The following is a 16,169-nucleotide window of genomic DNA, read 5'->3' as shown; positions in this document are numbered from 1 at the left end:
CCGAAAAAAATATTTAATAAAATTATTGAGCGAGACCTTTTAATTACCAATTTATTTAAAAATTTGGTTATTAATAAAGTTTAATAGCGTCGTGCAATCTAATCGATACAAGGCTTGTAATCAATTGTCAGTTGTCATGGATATATTAAGAAGCAATCTTATTCAAGCTACTAATGCTTAACACTAAACTTGCGCCTCTTTTAGTGAGGATTGAAATCTGATTTCTGTTGCTGATGTCAAGGTGTCTTTTGTTTTTTGTTGAAAAAAGTTTAGGTCATGTGAATGGATCCAACATTTTCCACTTCTCCGTTTTTGTTATATAGCATTAATAATCAAAATTGATTAGCCTTAAATTCCAAAAAATTGGTCAGTATATATGAATTCTTGTGATGGCCCTTATTGATAATGGCCAGACGGCACTTGTTGATTTTTTCTCCTACAATCCAAGAAAATCTCATGCCAAATAGTACAGTTAATGACGTTGAGAGGCGCCTATCTTATTTTAATTTAAATATGTAATTTTTTGTATTATTTTTTAAGTACATCATAGAACCCAAATTTTATGGTCTGGTGAAATAAATCGTCCATCTAAATTTTTTTTCACAAGTTAATTGTTCCAAAATCATTGCCAGCCAAAAAGCTCCTTTTTTTTTAAAAAAAAAAAACTTTTACCTCTTCGATGTCAATTCCAAGATTTCGTCTACAGTTTACATTTTTAAATTTTCAGCTTACGATGTATGTTAAATTATTTTATAAAATCCAAGAAATGTGCACAAATAATAGAGCTGCAAGTTCAAGCACGTGATCGAGTTGGCCTACATTGTTAGACCAGTGTTGTGCTATTGCCCTCTGAAAAGAAGACACGAAGAAACAGTGATAATGACATGCCCCAGCAAGATCATCTTGAAATTGTGATCAAGAAGGTTGATAAGGGAAGTTAATTTTCTTGGTAGGTCTGTGTTATCCAGTATTTATTCAAAAAAAAATTGTGATCGAGAATGGTTCTTCGTTTGAATTTTGTGGACAATTTTAATCGAAGTAAACCCAGTTTTCTAATCTTATTTTTCAGATATATCCATTGACACTATTAAATTTAGTGCAATCTAATCCATTTTTCAGTTTTCTTATTTAATTGTAATTTGGTTAGTTTGTGTGAAAGTTGTTAATAATTTGATGAGAAAAACCAAAATGGTTAATTTTAACAATTAATATTAATAAAAAATGTGATTTTAAATAAATAAAGAAAGAGTGAGACTGCACTAAATTTAAAAGATCATAGATAAAATTGCATCACAAAAAAAAAAAAAGTGTTATGGGCACCTGAAAAATAAGATCAGGGATACTTTACCTTTTTAATTAATTTAAATAAGGGGAAGATAAAACAAATCGATAATTTACCATTAAGTGAGGTTTAACCTAATAATTAATTAATTAATTAATTAATGATATAGAAGTAAATGCCTAGATTATTCCGTTATTGTACATGTATCAATTAACCATTAAGTGATTTCTGTGATGTTTGTTTCATTTTTAACTTTCAGTCTTTTGTAACATTGTTAAAACAAATACTTTTTCTTTGAGGATCAACTAATAAAGGTATTTACATCTGGCAAAAAATAAATGTATTTACCGTACTATTCATCCACATCCATATATAACAGAAATAACAAGTTCTTTTTCTGGCAAAAAAAAAAAAACAAGTGCTTTTCAATTGTGTGATAGCTCATGTCAAATGAGTTTCTCTCATCATGTAAAATATATTGGTGAGTCATATGTTCATGACTATGTCTTATATATTAGTTGTTACAAACATCGATCACATTCAACAATTTTTCTGAAGATATAAAAAATCACCAATTAAATGATAAATGGATGATTATTGAAATTAAATTTATCTGATGCATATGAAATTATAAAAGTTATATGAGATATTACAGGTTAATTACAAGCATATGAATGGATAACTATGTCTTTGTATATAATTAACTTTGCATTCTTTCATAATAGGTGAAGGATGAAGAGGGTTGGAGTATCTTTCAGAAGATTTTACCAATCCCACAGGATTGAAGTTAAAATTCAAGTATTAAAGGAATTAGTTCAAAAGGAAATATAGTAAAACAAAATCTTCAGATAAAAATGTTGTGAAATACAAAAATCTTTTATGACAGATTGAGACCTCGAATCTTACTACTATTTTGTTCGGTTGGGTTATTTCCGATCAAACCGTACTTCTTCTATTACTCATCATGTTTGGACTTAATATATTTAGTTCTATTCTTAAACATTTACTTGATTGAGAAAATTGGGAGAAAGAAGTTTTTACAATGATCTCATTTCAACAGAAACCTGTCCTAGTTTTAACATTAAGGCTTCTCCAGCTTGTGGATTTTGTTTTCATCCATATGATAAGACAAATTATTACCTTACTCATGTCATTATTTTGATTGTTTAGACCAAATTTGATATGAATTTCTTGTTATCGTGCACAGTTGCATATGTCTATTGTTAATCTGGAATTAAGATGTAATGCAAATGCCAAGAAAAGTTTATGTATTTAAAGCAGTTCAATTAAATGTTACCTCAAGTCTTAAATATAAGAGTTAGTTAGAAATTTAATTTTTGATCATAAATATAAAACATTAATTCACTCTGTCTTTCATATTTATTCATTTTTTTTTCAAACTAATTCATATGATGATTTCATATGTTAAAAGTTTTATAAAAAGATAGTTCTAATACACATGATTAACTAATTTTATAAGTAACTAAGTTTTTATGACTTTAATTAAATACAAATGTTAATGATAAAGAGAAGTAAGCATGTTTAAAACTTATCTAAATCAGTTATGTCAAATCAAATTATGTTGAAGCAAACCGTGCAAACTGATTTTTGACCCCACAAAAAAAAAAAAAACGATGTAAACTGATTAAAATTGATCTCTAGTAAGGTTTACTCCAAAATTCTATGTTGATAGAATGTACTAGCTTGATTTGATTAAATTTTTAGAGGCATGAACCGGACGAAGCTTAAACTTAAATTAAGCCTTGTGGATTATTTTAATTTATTTTTCACTCAATTCCTAATGCTAAACCCATTAGAAATGATCAAGGCGAAGAAAAACAGTACCCAAATAAGAAGTAATGCAATTTGCAACGTTGAATTTTGTAAAATAATACTACATTCGGTACTTAATATAATAGTTAGTTAACTAATTTGAATAGATTAAAGAAGTTTTTAAGTTAATTATTTGTAATAAATATGTGTTATCTTTTCTAAAATACCCTTACAAATCATGTGTATTATCTAAAACTACCATTTGATGGAACCTTTTAACATATGCAACTACTATATTAATTACTTTAAAAAAATGAATAAATAGGAGAGATAAAGTAGATTTGAGTATTATATTTAGCACTAGATTGAATGTCAAATTAACTCTTATATTAAAAACCAGAATTATTAGTATAAAATGTAGAAGGAAGAAGAAGAAGACACATGAGAGGGCAAGATCATTAGACAGTACAATTTATTTAACAAGAATTCCAAAAAAAAATGATAGTTGAATTTTGAAATTTTAAGATATTGATAAATTAACAATGCTGCCTTTTTTTCCCCTGTAAATTCACCAATATTTTAAAATTTCAATTTAGTCATTATGACTAGTTTGGAATTTTAAAAATTCCGGTAACCTTTTAAAGTTTTGAAAACTTAACTATTATTTTTTAGAATTTTTATGTTTATTTATTTATTTTATTAAAAGGAAATTTATTCATAAAGTAAAAAAAATCCACATTAAAAAGGCCAGCATATTACATTTGAAAATTTTGAGCTAAACACAAATTACCCAAGCAATATGGATGGCCCAGAACAATAAATTAAAAAACCCAACAATATAAACTGAAACTGAAAAAACGAATAACAGACAACTGCAAATCAAACAGTCCACATGCAAAGAAGCTCCCTGCCAACGTGATCCTTCCTTGAGCGCAATTTATTATTGTCAAGAAGTTTGGAACTTCAGGGCCATTTTTCAATTTCGTGCGTCTGTACGATAATTTTTTCTTATATAAAACATTCTTTCTATTTTTAAGATTTTATTTACATGCATATATATATTAATTATTTAAGTTAAAAATGACTTTAATGCATATATATTTTTAAATTTTTATTAATATTTTCCAAAAAAATCAAAAATAAAAAATTAGAAGATTTAGAACTCGAGATTGGCTGGAAATCAAGTCTACTTCTATGCCTTTTAGATAACGAGTACAAAAACATGATTATTAGGATTCAATATAGACAATGAGCAGAGTTTTAAAATCACAATAACTCTTCTTTAAGCGTTCTTAAGGAATAATTGCTTTTTGAGTTTCAAATGAAGGAAAATAGGAAGAAGAAGCAAAAACATCACAACTCCAATAACCAGAAGCCTTGAAACTGCATAATTTGTATTCTCTTTATAAGATAAAACTAATATCCCAAGGGTTATTCTTCTCTTCCCATCTGTTCCCTTTTTAGTTTCCTAACTTCTAAGAATTCAAGTCTCCTTTGTTGAAGGATCTCAATAGTTATTCGGTTTCCATCTTTAAAAGCACTGATCTGTAACAGCTAATCTAACCATAGAACGGTTAATCGAACTTGAAAATATAGTTTAATATGCAAAAGAAGTTGTACAAGTACCAGATAATAGAAGATTAACAAAAGTCTATTAGAACTTTACACCCTCTCACTTCTTTTATTATATCAGAGGCACACTGCAGAAAGATATACAAAGAGAACGCCACTTAGCAAATATGCTAGAAAAGCACAATCCAGTTGCAACAAATCAGTATAAAAATTAAGAACCAAACTCTGATGAGCAAGTCTTAAGCACATGTGTCAGTGATGTGCACAACACAAGTAGCCAAAAGTACCATCAGGTTCCATTTCAAGCACACTGCAGAGTAAAATGCAGAACAAGTTGCCACTGTCAAGTGTCAATGACCATTTCATCCCCAAAACAGGAACTTGTTAATTGAGGGCCAAGGATAATGGTTGAGCAACATCTCTGACATGCCCATTAATTTGTTTTTTTTTTTTTTAGAAAACTTGCTTGAAAAATATAAAAAGACAAGATTTTGGAGGTTTGAGAAGGATAAGATGAAATACTTTTTTGGTTCATTATCCTTTCTTGTGAATAACACTGAAAAACATGATAAAAGTTTTTAAGTAAACCTTACCAAATCTCTGATTCCCTTGTATTCTATAACTTATTATCCAAACATCCCATAAAATAAGCTCCATTAATTAACTGAAGAAAAAAGAGAGGGGAAAATTATTTACTTGTCACAATAAAAGAAAATACACAATTTCTATGCAATTTTTCAGAGAGTAACAAGCAAGACCAAAATCTTTTTTATTTTCCTTTTTCAATCCTACCCCTTTCTACCATGCTTGCCTACATGATGGTGAAGCCATCCAATGCCCTTGAAAGCTTTAGAGATTTTCATAAGGTTAGGCTTTCCCATTCCCAGATTCATCTTCCCTGCTGAGAATTTCAGAGCCTGCAAGCAGCACAATTTGATTCCTTCTCCTTCTTCCTCCTCCTCCTCATCTTCTTCATCATCTTCATCCTCTGGATCATAATACTTGCTCTCAGTACTCTTCTTGGTATTGCTCTTCTCCAGAGTTGTCATTGTCTTCTTCTTGTTGCTGCTCTTGGGTTTGTTGGACTGTGTCTCGTATGTCTCCCACAGTGAATCCATGCCTTCACTTTCACTTCCATTAATGTTGTTGCCCCTGATGTTGCTGTTATTGTGTCTCTCTTCAAAGAGCTTGCAAGCTAAGGTCCTTCTCCATTCTTTCTCTTTCCTCATTGATCCAAAACTTCCCAGGTAATTTGATTCACTGTAAACCCAGTTGTTTTCTGGACTCCCAAGACTTGCTTCTAGAAGTCTCTGAGATTTACTCATCACCTTGAATCCACTTCTCAGCCCAACTATTTTCGCTTTCGTCTCTTCATTTTCTTCCTTCTCCAACATACTCTCTTGAACCTTCTTTTCTCCTTCACCATCCAATTTTGCGTAACCCTCCGTCAATTTGAATTCACTTATCTGACCCATTTTTTCGTTGGTCTCTTCTTCTGATTTTCCCTGTTCTGAGTCAACTAACTTGGCTTCCTTTTGATGAACTAAACCTTCAAACTCTTCTTCCCTGAACAAACTCTCCAGGACCTTCATTTCTCCACTTCCTTTTTCTTCTTTCTCATGACCGAAATCTTCAAATTCTTCACTTTCTTGAAACAAGCTCTCCAGGCTTTTTACTTCTGCAACCGACACATTATTCTCAACTAGATCAGCTTCAAGGCATTGTGGACTATTTTCCTCTGGTTTTGCCTCCAGAGCTTGAAAGATGGAGGCCTGAAACATAACCAGGTAAGCTTCAAGCTCCTCAAGATACCCACCTTCCTCATCTTTCTGGTTACTTTTTGACTGAAGCCACAGCACAAGATTCTGAAAATTAGAAAGAAGAAAACCCAATTTGGAGTCAGAGTCGTCATTAGTGTCCAAGACGAAGTAATTAGGAGAAAAAGTGAAGAGGGCAAGGAGGAGGAGGGTGGTGGTGATGAAGAGGGGAGAAAGGAAAGAGATGAGCTTGAGAATGTAAGGAGAGAAGAAGACGAAGTAAGAGAAGTAGAGAGGGTGAGAGAAGATGGAGAAGCAGAAATGGAAGACAAGAGAAGAGAAGTCACTGGTCTTTTCCTTTGAGAAAGAGAAGTGAGGCATGGTTCTGAGGCCAACCAAATCAAAGAAGAAGAAATGAATTGGTTAACAATGGTGACGAGGGAAATGAAGAAGATGGGGCAAGTACTTTTGCTTTTGCAGACAGGAAAGAAAGGAGAAAGAGTGAGTTATAGGAGCAAGAGCGGCGTGAATATAGGAAAGAGATTACAGAGACACAGAGACAGAGAAAGGTTTAACTGTCGGGGAGGCCATCAGCATATTAAAATGGGATCACTTGTGTTTATATGTGATTGTTTCTAAGTGGGATGGAAGTCCATTCCAAAAACTAGTTGTTGAACTAATGGTATTATACTCCTCTGGTTCTTAATATAAGACCCATTTAACTAATTTAATTAGATTAATGAAGTTAGGTAAGTTAATTAATTATAAGAAATATAACACGTTTTTTCTAAAATACCACAATCATCTTTCTTAATACTTCATCTTCTTCTTCTACTTGATTATGGTTGCGAAAATATCCATAGGGGTAATTTAGAAAAAATTGATAAACATAAGAAGTGGGTCTTATATTTAGGACTAAAACCAACTCAAATAATTAGGTCTTATATTAAAGACCGGAGGAGTATTATAGTAGCACTCATAAGTGAGAAGTTACGGGTTTAATCTTGCTTGTAACATAAGATTCTTAGTACCTGTCACTCTAAATTAGAAAGAAAAAATTAGCTGTTGCGTTGAAAGAACTAACCTATCCATTATAAGTCTCCATCAATATCCATATGCTATTTGTTATCAAAATATAAACAACTTGTGTGAGGGAGTAACTAATTTTGTTAGACTAGTTGTGAATAGTTTTTTTTTCTTTTTATTTTTTTGGTTTTGGGAGGGGGGACCTGTGGGTAATGGTCAACTTTAAAGATCCAAATCTGAAGAATGTGTTTGGGAGAGGGAGGCAAAAGTAAGTAAAAGTTATAATTTGACATTTAGGAAAAGTGGCTTTAGAAAATCAGAAGCTTTCTCTTAACCTCTTGTCCTCAGTAACCAACAAACGCGTTCCTTTTGCTTTTTGATGTTTGTATGGCCATAATGGATTAAGCTTGATGCATAGAGGAGAATCTTTCAAGTACTTTGAGTCAAATTGGGGAGAGAAAAGAGAAATGGGTGAGTTTTATTTTCACTCAAGAATATATATAGAGATAAGACTTTCATTTTTGTTCCTTTTTTCTCTCTGACATTTTAGTTCTAGAGTATTTTAGAGGGTCTTGTTTGCATCTCTATGAAAAAGTTGTTTAAATTTAGGAAAAAGTAAAGCAATCAATTAATGATTACTGCCCTTTTAATAACACATTAATTTATGTGTTATTATGGAAATCCAACACACTTGGTTTCTTATGCATTTTAACGGTTTCCTTTTCATGATTGATGAAAATTGGAGCAACTGGAAAGCATGGTTAATTTGTACGAACATCAACTTTGTTTCAATGGTCAAATTGATGGGTACTTTTTTTTTTTAAAGCTTCTGTTCAATAGTATATGTAAATTTTTTTTTATACAAAAAAAAGTTTAAGTAAGCTAGATTTCGTAGACTCACCAAAATAAGTGCTCACAGAAATATTTACAGATCACTTATCAATAAGGATTTTATACTAGGAGAGATTTGAACTTACAGTTATGTGGGTTATGAACTGACTACCAACTGGATAAACTTTCATTTGGCAATATTGTATATCCAAAGTCATGAACGATGAATATGTGTTTATAGGAAAACTTGCACATGAGGAGATATTGAGGGAAAAAAACATTCAGAACAAGCTTTTCATGATTCTTCAATAGTTATTCAGACACGCCCAATCACTTGTAAATATTGAAATCGAAACTTGGCTTGTAAATATTGAAATTTAACTTGTAAATTGTATTAGAGAGATAATCAATTTACTTAATGAGACTTTAACAATTCTCCCTTTTACTGTTTTAAGAAAATAAATAAAGAAAGAGTAGAGAAATTGATGCAAGTTTTATACACTTCTTTAAGTGAGCAAGTGACCATCTTTATATCATAAATATTCCACACTCCAAGTCCTCCCTATTTGGTAAATTTTTTTGCTAACATATTTATGTATTTGGTGATTAGTGTATTTATGATGAATAAATAATAGTGATATATAGTGCCAGTATAAAATAGCAATCTTAGTATTTATGACCAACCAAGTACGATAATAGGTGTGACGCATATTAATGATAATGATGGGGAATTCCTGCCGTACCATATCTTGTCAATTTTGCATTGATTAAATTCATTTTTTTAAATTTTGGTTATCGATTTTCTTTTTAATTTTGAAGGATATATCTAATATGCGATGAAGAGTTGAAGACCATCAATAATTATCAATATATATATATATATTATATAGATATGGAGAACAAATATGAAATTATAATTAATTAAATTGTAGAATTTGTCATGTATGTGTTTTAGTTAGCTTAGCTTTTTCATAAGCCAACATTAACTGTTAGATTCTGGTAGGGAATCAACAAACTAATTATATCTGATTATGCAATCAATAATTTAGTGAATTATCATAATCGATTAGCAAAAATGAACTTGGTTGCAATTTCTTTTCTGTCTCCTCTTTCTTCTTGCTACTTCTCTCTTCTATTATTTTCTAATCTCAACTTTTCTTTTTTTTTTTGGGTTTGATCCTAACCCCACTATAAAATCAAAGAAAATCAATGAGCTTAATATACACGAGTTTTTTTTTGGTTAAAAAAGAGAGAATAAATTTATGTAATGAGCTTAAGTCTAAGGAGAGAGCCTAATCTCAAAAGTCAAAAGATTATCATATTACGAGGGAGAGCTTCTTGAATAAGCTTGTGAGATTTCTTAATATGGGACTCATAACAGAACTCTTTTTATCGGTTAGAACCCTGCACAGATAGTCCTTTCTGATTGGTTGACTCTAATAAAAGTATCAATGTGATGAGCATAAGCCTAAAGAAAGAGTTTAATCTCAAAAGACTAGCCTGTTAGGAGGAAGATCCTCTTAAATTTATAAACCTTACAACACTTATGAGATTTCTCAATGTGGGACTTATAACAATTTATTGAAAAAGTAATTGTGTTTTGGGGAAAAAAAACATCTTTTAAAATGTTGCCAAGTGAAAGTGAAAACCGATTAGCACTATATTTTTAATGTATTAGAAAACAGAAAGAATTTATTTATTTTCCTTAAATGATAACATAATGTATGAATCATTTCTTTAAACCAACTACTAGGTAGTTATCGAAATCAAACAGCTTGATTCCAATCTTGTCAGGAAAAATGTATCATTAAATCACAAATATAATTGCATAGAGCTGGTAATGAGTCACACTGCACCTTAGAATTGTGTGATCATGCCATCTGTCGATGAGATAGAACTTAATAAAGTCTCTACAAAATTATTATGTGAAATTATCCAACCAAAAATAATTTTATAAAATTGGATAAATTATTATATATGATTAACTTATACCATATTATACATTATTTAATACTTTAATTTTATTTATTCAAACTATTTTATTCTAAAGAATATTATTTCCTATTTTTATTTTAAAAACTGTTTATATTTTCAAAGAAAGGGTTAAGTTACCTCAAGAATTCGAGACAGTTAAAAATGGAAAACATAATTATTTAGAATCAAACATGGTAACTAACAGACATCATTAGTCATAACTCATGAGTGAGTCTGATAAAAAGTTAAAGACTTTGAGTTAAACCTTAAACCACCACAAGGAAGAATATGACTACCTAATAGTTAAGAGAGGGAAACACCAAAAACTAATGTAGTTATCCAAACATGATTTTTTTTTATTTACGAAATTCTATGAAGAATTAATAAGCCCATTTCATTCGACCTAGGTATTATTATCCAATTCAAAAAAAAAAGGAATGACTATTGATATACAAAATCTCTTATATTAACAAAAATGCATGTATCCTGTATTTGGAATAAGGTGCCAAAAATCGAGTTCGTCAATAAACCGGTAAAAACAGTAATTCAAAGGATGGTTGATATGACCATGATTGAATTAAGGTAAATGTAATTATAATTAAAATAATATAATTTAATTAAAACATATAAAAATATTCATATGCAAACTTTGAAATTGAAAATAGTAATATTTAGATAAAAAAGGGTATTAATTTACAAATAAATAGTATATTAATGTATAAACCATACATAATTCAACAAAATAAAGTTACCCAAAAAAATATGATAGACTTTTTTTTCTCTTTTTTCTTTAACTTAAAATGACGTTCTGAATATAAAATTCAACTCAGTTCAGCTGTCAAAAACTGTCAACTAAACTAATGATAAAATTGATTTACTAGTTCGCTAAATTGACAGAGTGATTGAAGTTGGGTTTAATGCCATGATTTGGAGAGAAGCTAAGAGAAGACATAAATGCAAGGAAGGAATCAATCAAGTTTGAACTAAATGTTGGGTTTGGAAGATAAGCAGTCAAAAGGTCGGAATGCCATAATAGAGGGATTGGGGAAAGAAGGATTTGGTGAGGGGAAGACAATTAAATAATTAGAAAGAAGGAAGAGAAGGGGCATGTGCTTTGATTTGCACATGGGAACCTACTCATTTCTAATCAATTGCATTGCATGTCCCTTCTTCTTTTTCACCTTCCAATAGGACCCATCTGTCTGTTGTTACTCTTTTACTTTTCATTATTATCAATCCTTCTTCTTCTTACCTATTTAATATTTTATATATTTCCATCTTTCCCTCCTCATGTTTAATTTCACCATTAAATTAATTTATTCAAAGCTGAAAAGAATCGGTACGTGAGATCCTCATATATATCATCATTGATAGAAAACTACTTTTGTGTGTTTGTGTCATTGTGTGTGCGAGAGAGAGAGAGAGAGAGAGAGAGTCTTTTGTGGTTTTGTATAATTTTTTATGAACCATTTTTTCTTTAATAATTATTTTTATCTTCATATATAAAATTTAAAACCCTTAAAAAAGGAAAAAAATTCTCAAAACTTTGGATTGTATCTTTGATTTAATTAACAAGTCAAGCAGATTCTATTTATTAGTCTTTGGAGAGTAATAATGCAATAATCTTGACAAATTCTTTTAGGTTATATCCATCATTTAATTTTCTTTTGGGAGAATTCTAATTAAATCCAGTTGAAATATCAAAATCCAAATTAAGGCCTATACTTTTAACAAATTTCTAATTAGGCCAACAAGTCTTATTGAGAATTTTTTAATGTTGTTAAAAGACTAAAATACCCATTTAAAGTAGCAAATTGGTAATTGATCCAATCAATTTATGACCTAAATTCTTTTTTCTTGAGATGTTGCTAGATGAACTATCGGCTTCACGCGTTCTTACCTTATATATTGTTAAAAGAATAAAATGTATCATTTTTTTAATAAATTTATACTAAGAAGTTCATATTACTTCATCCATCCCATGAAATGTTAGAAAATTTATTTAGATTTTTAATACAAACTCATATTAATTATTAGTAAGAATTTTAGTAATAAGATTATAAGATATAATATGATGCGAACATTTATATAGCAGATATAACAAAGCACTTAAGAAAACGACAAATTTGATGCTGAAATATACTAATACATTAAGCTTCTAATTTTTCAACTATAAGAAAAAAAATTCCTTTGAAAGATTATTAATTTAATGGTGTTAGAATCAAATAATTAAAGGGTCTTATTCCCATTACCAAGAAAAGTCCCTCTTCCCATAAATTTCTTATCAATATATCAAATTTAGTATTAAATATCATATTATGCATTGTCAATTTTTTGCTCCTAGTATTTCCAAATTTTTTTTATGTAAAACATTTGGTATAAATAAATACCATATAATGTCAAGTTTTCATGGCTTAATTTTTTTTCAAAATAATATTATTTTAAATTATAAAAGGATATTTTTGTCTTTTAACAATATTTAAAGATTCCTAATAAGGCTTATTGGCCTAATTAGAGATTTGTTAAAAGTGTGGACTTTAATTTGGATTTTGATATTTTAACCGGATTTAATCAGGATTCTCCCTTTTCTTTTATCCCAAAAAATGTAAAAATAAAAATCCCAATTTCAGTAAACCTTTAATTTCAGCAGATTAAATCATATGACATTTTCAAAAGGTAATTGGAGATTTCATTTCTGTACTTTTTTTTTTATCCTTCTTTGCATTTCTTCCAACACCTATGCTTTAGGGAAGTTGCAAATTAATTGAGGAGGTTATATATTCTATTCCTTATTTTTCAATTTAGTTACATCCTCTTCCTCTTAATTAATAATGCCAAAATTTAAGTTTAATTAACAACTGAAAAGGAGTCAAGGATGATTCTATTTAGATTATTGATCTAAATTCAAGATTAATTATTTACAACTCATTATTAAAAAATCATATGGCTTATATTATAATATATATATATATATAACATTTATATATATTGCATGACAGATAATATATAAAATAGGATATATATAATTAAACTACACTATTCATAAATCACTTTAGACTTTGCACAAAGCACATGCCATAATCTAGTTTGACTCATAGTTAATTAAAAATACAATTCATAGAGAAAGGAGCTAGTCAAAGATATATATGCTTTTTAAGTTATGGTTTGGAGATTGATGGGTTTATTTATGCGTATGTGGGGCAAGTAAAGAAGTGTGTGACAGTGGCAAATGTCAAAGCCCCACCAAAACAAAAATGATTGTCTCTCACTTTCTTATTTATTTATTTTGGCCAACACAGACACAAAAGAGTGAAGAAGACTGATTCCAACCCACAGGGAAAAGTGTCTTCAATCCTAAGCAAAACCCTCCACTTCTTGCACAAAATACCCAACCCCTCCCCTTTTGCTACGTGTCCTTCCCTCCCCTTCTAGTTCCCTCTGGGGAAGGAAAAAATACAATGAACACAGAATAATACAGAATTTGTTATATTTTTATTATCATGAAAGTAATTTAATTTTTATTTTCCAATGCCACTAGATTTAAGAAAGTATTGGCTAAAGCATGATGGCCAGCAACATCCTCAACACAAAGGGATCGATCATATTCCTAGCAGCTAAGCTCAATTATAGTCATAAACATGCAGGACAGTACGTAAGGAAGTAGTGGTGATTGCCACGGCATGCAATTTTAGACAAAATAAATATATGAGAAAAGTTTTGTCTTGAATTATGTAAAAGTATTTAAAGTTTTCCAAAAGCTTCTCACTCTAGAAAACTCCCCAAGTCTTCCCTTATTACATCCTAGACCTCTAGCAAGTACATTGGCAATATCTTAGAGGCACATGTACTGAAACTGGAATGCTTTTTTTAAAGTACAAATATTTTCTTATTAAAAGTAATTTTATTCAAGATATTGTCAGATATTAAATGTATATACCTTTTATAGTGAAAATTCAAACCCTGATTCGATATGCTGTGAAATACTAACTCTTTTTAGTGAAAATTCAAATCTTAATTCGACACGCTGTAAGACACCAATCTTTTTTGTTAGACATAACCTCTGCTGGTTAAAATAATAAATTGATATCCGAGTCTTGTGCATGTTTTTGTGTTGGTCTTTTTCTAAAATCATAATTGGGTGCGGTATTCCTAGTGAGAAATTGAGGATGAGTATGGAGAGAATGTCAAGAGCATCGTGCCTCTTGGTGTATTCATTGTAAGGGAAAAAGAATTGCAATGGTTTTCATTATAACTACCTGATTCAAACTTCTGGGAATATGGTGAAGAAAATCTTATAAAATAATTCTAGGGACTGAGCATGAGCTCACAGGTGAAGTTAAATCAGGATAAATTACTATCTGCAAGCCCTTTTAACCCTTATTTCTTGATATTTCTCGCAACTTTTATTTGTGTTTTGTTTATTAGTTCAAAACTGAGTTTCAAGTGTTTCCTGTTTCATATTTAAACTTTCTTTTGAAAATTGTGTTCAAGTTTTTTCTACACTCACTGTTATTAATGAAAATTATCTAAGCATTTTTGCAAGCCAATTTCTATTATTGGATTTTTTCAAAGGCACATTTAAAGTGCGTCTAGCGTCTATGGTGAAAAGATGAGAAATTATCGCCGTAGGTCATTCACGCGCTGAGCATGGTGCGTGTGGTATGGTGGTAACTCTGTTCGGCTTCCTCTCCGAAGATCACCGCAATGGTCAGATTGGATGAATTGGGCCAATAATTGATCAGATGAACCCAATTTTGGGCCTCCGACCGAAAATTGGGCTCTTGGTTCGGGCTCCAACTTTAGGAAAGGAACCAGAAAAAGTGACTTCATGGGCAAATGAGGCAGTTCTTGCGAAGAGAGGGCTCTCTAAAACGATGGGCTTCCATTTGATCGTTCAAACTCCTCATGAGCTCCAAAGGATACTGTTAAGGGACAGGGGCAGTGTTTGCATTGGGTGCTTTCTTGTTATTTTTTTTGGGGGGGGGGGGGGAGGAAATTGACTGAGCCTTGTACCCAAAAAAAAAAAACTGACTGAGCCATCATTGTCTAATTTAGAAAATTACTACCTCCGGTACTTAATATTAAAGCAAGTTAATAATTTGAGTAGATTAAGAAAACTAGTTGAGTTAGTTATTTGTAATAAATATGTGTTGTTTTTTTTAAAATATTCTTACTAATCAAGTATATTAGTTAGAACGATCATTATTACAATAATTACTTTGAAAGAAAAAGAATAAATATAAGAAATCAAGTGGATTAGGATCTTATATTTAAGATCAAAATAAAAATCAAATGAGTTCTTATATTAAATATTAAAAATGGTATTTAATTATTGACAGTTTTACTTTATCATGTCTCCTGAGGTCAACGAAGACCATTCCCCACCATGTTGAGGTCTCAACTCTCGAGCACCAACCACGCGAGTCAGAGAAAAATATAAATAATTTTCCTTAGGAAATCAACAGTGATTAGTTTGTGAAACTTTATTAACTATGTATAATTACCAAGAGACTAGTGTCGCTTCCCTTTTACCCGCTATCTTCATTTCTGAAACTGGTTTTGATACTCATCGCGGATACCATTCAAATTTAATTTTATTGGTTTTGATTTAAAAATTTTAATTAATAATTTCTAAATTAAAAAATATTTTTTTAAAAATATTTTTTTAAAAAAATCTACAATTGAGAGATTAGATTTATTTGAATTATGTACTATATAAAGAAAATATTTTTTTAAAAAACAAAAATCTAAAAATTTAAATCTTAACCGTTCATATTAAATTGAACGGTTATGATTTGATGAGTATTATGATGCTTATTATTGTGATAAGTATTAAAAATGGTTCCCTCCCTCCCTCAAGTTTAGTTTAATAAGCTCCCAATTCCAACTTGGGAAAAAATTATTAATTTATGACAGATTAATACGTTAACCGACATATCTTGATATGTAAAAAT

General features: G+C 30.1%; 1 protein-coding gene across 1 annotated transcript; it reads right to left on the bottom strand.

The window, feature by feature from the left end:
• Window positions 1-4,879: 4,879 nt before the first annotated feature.
• Window positions 4,880-6,765, bottom strand: LOC114724750 (uncharacterized). Its single transcript, XM_028911196.1, has 2 exons — window positions 5,630-6,765; window positions 4,880-4,937 (listed from the first exon to the last, which is right to left on the bottom strand). Exons 1-2 carry the CDS (start codon window positions 6,763-6,765, stop codon window positions 4,880-4,882), a joined length of 1,194 nt encoding a protein of 397 aa, XP_028767029.1.
• Between the last annotated feature and the right edge of the window lie 9,404 nt (window positions 6,766-16,169).

Source organism: Neltuma alba, unplaced genomic scaffold (assembly GCF_004799145.2).
Source record: "Neltuma alba isolate B1F8T4 unplaced genomic scaffold, ASM479914v2 tig00002384_pilon, whole genome shotgun sequence".
Lineage (NCBI taxonomy): Eukaryota > Viridiplantae > Streptophyta > Magnoliopsida > Fabales > Fabaceae > Neltuma > Neltuma alba.
Note: the sequence above shows the minus strand (reverse complement) of the source record. Positions and strands in the feature narration are given on the sequence as shown.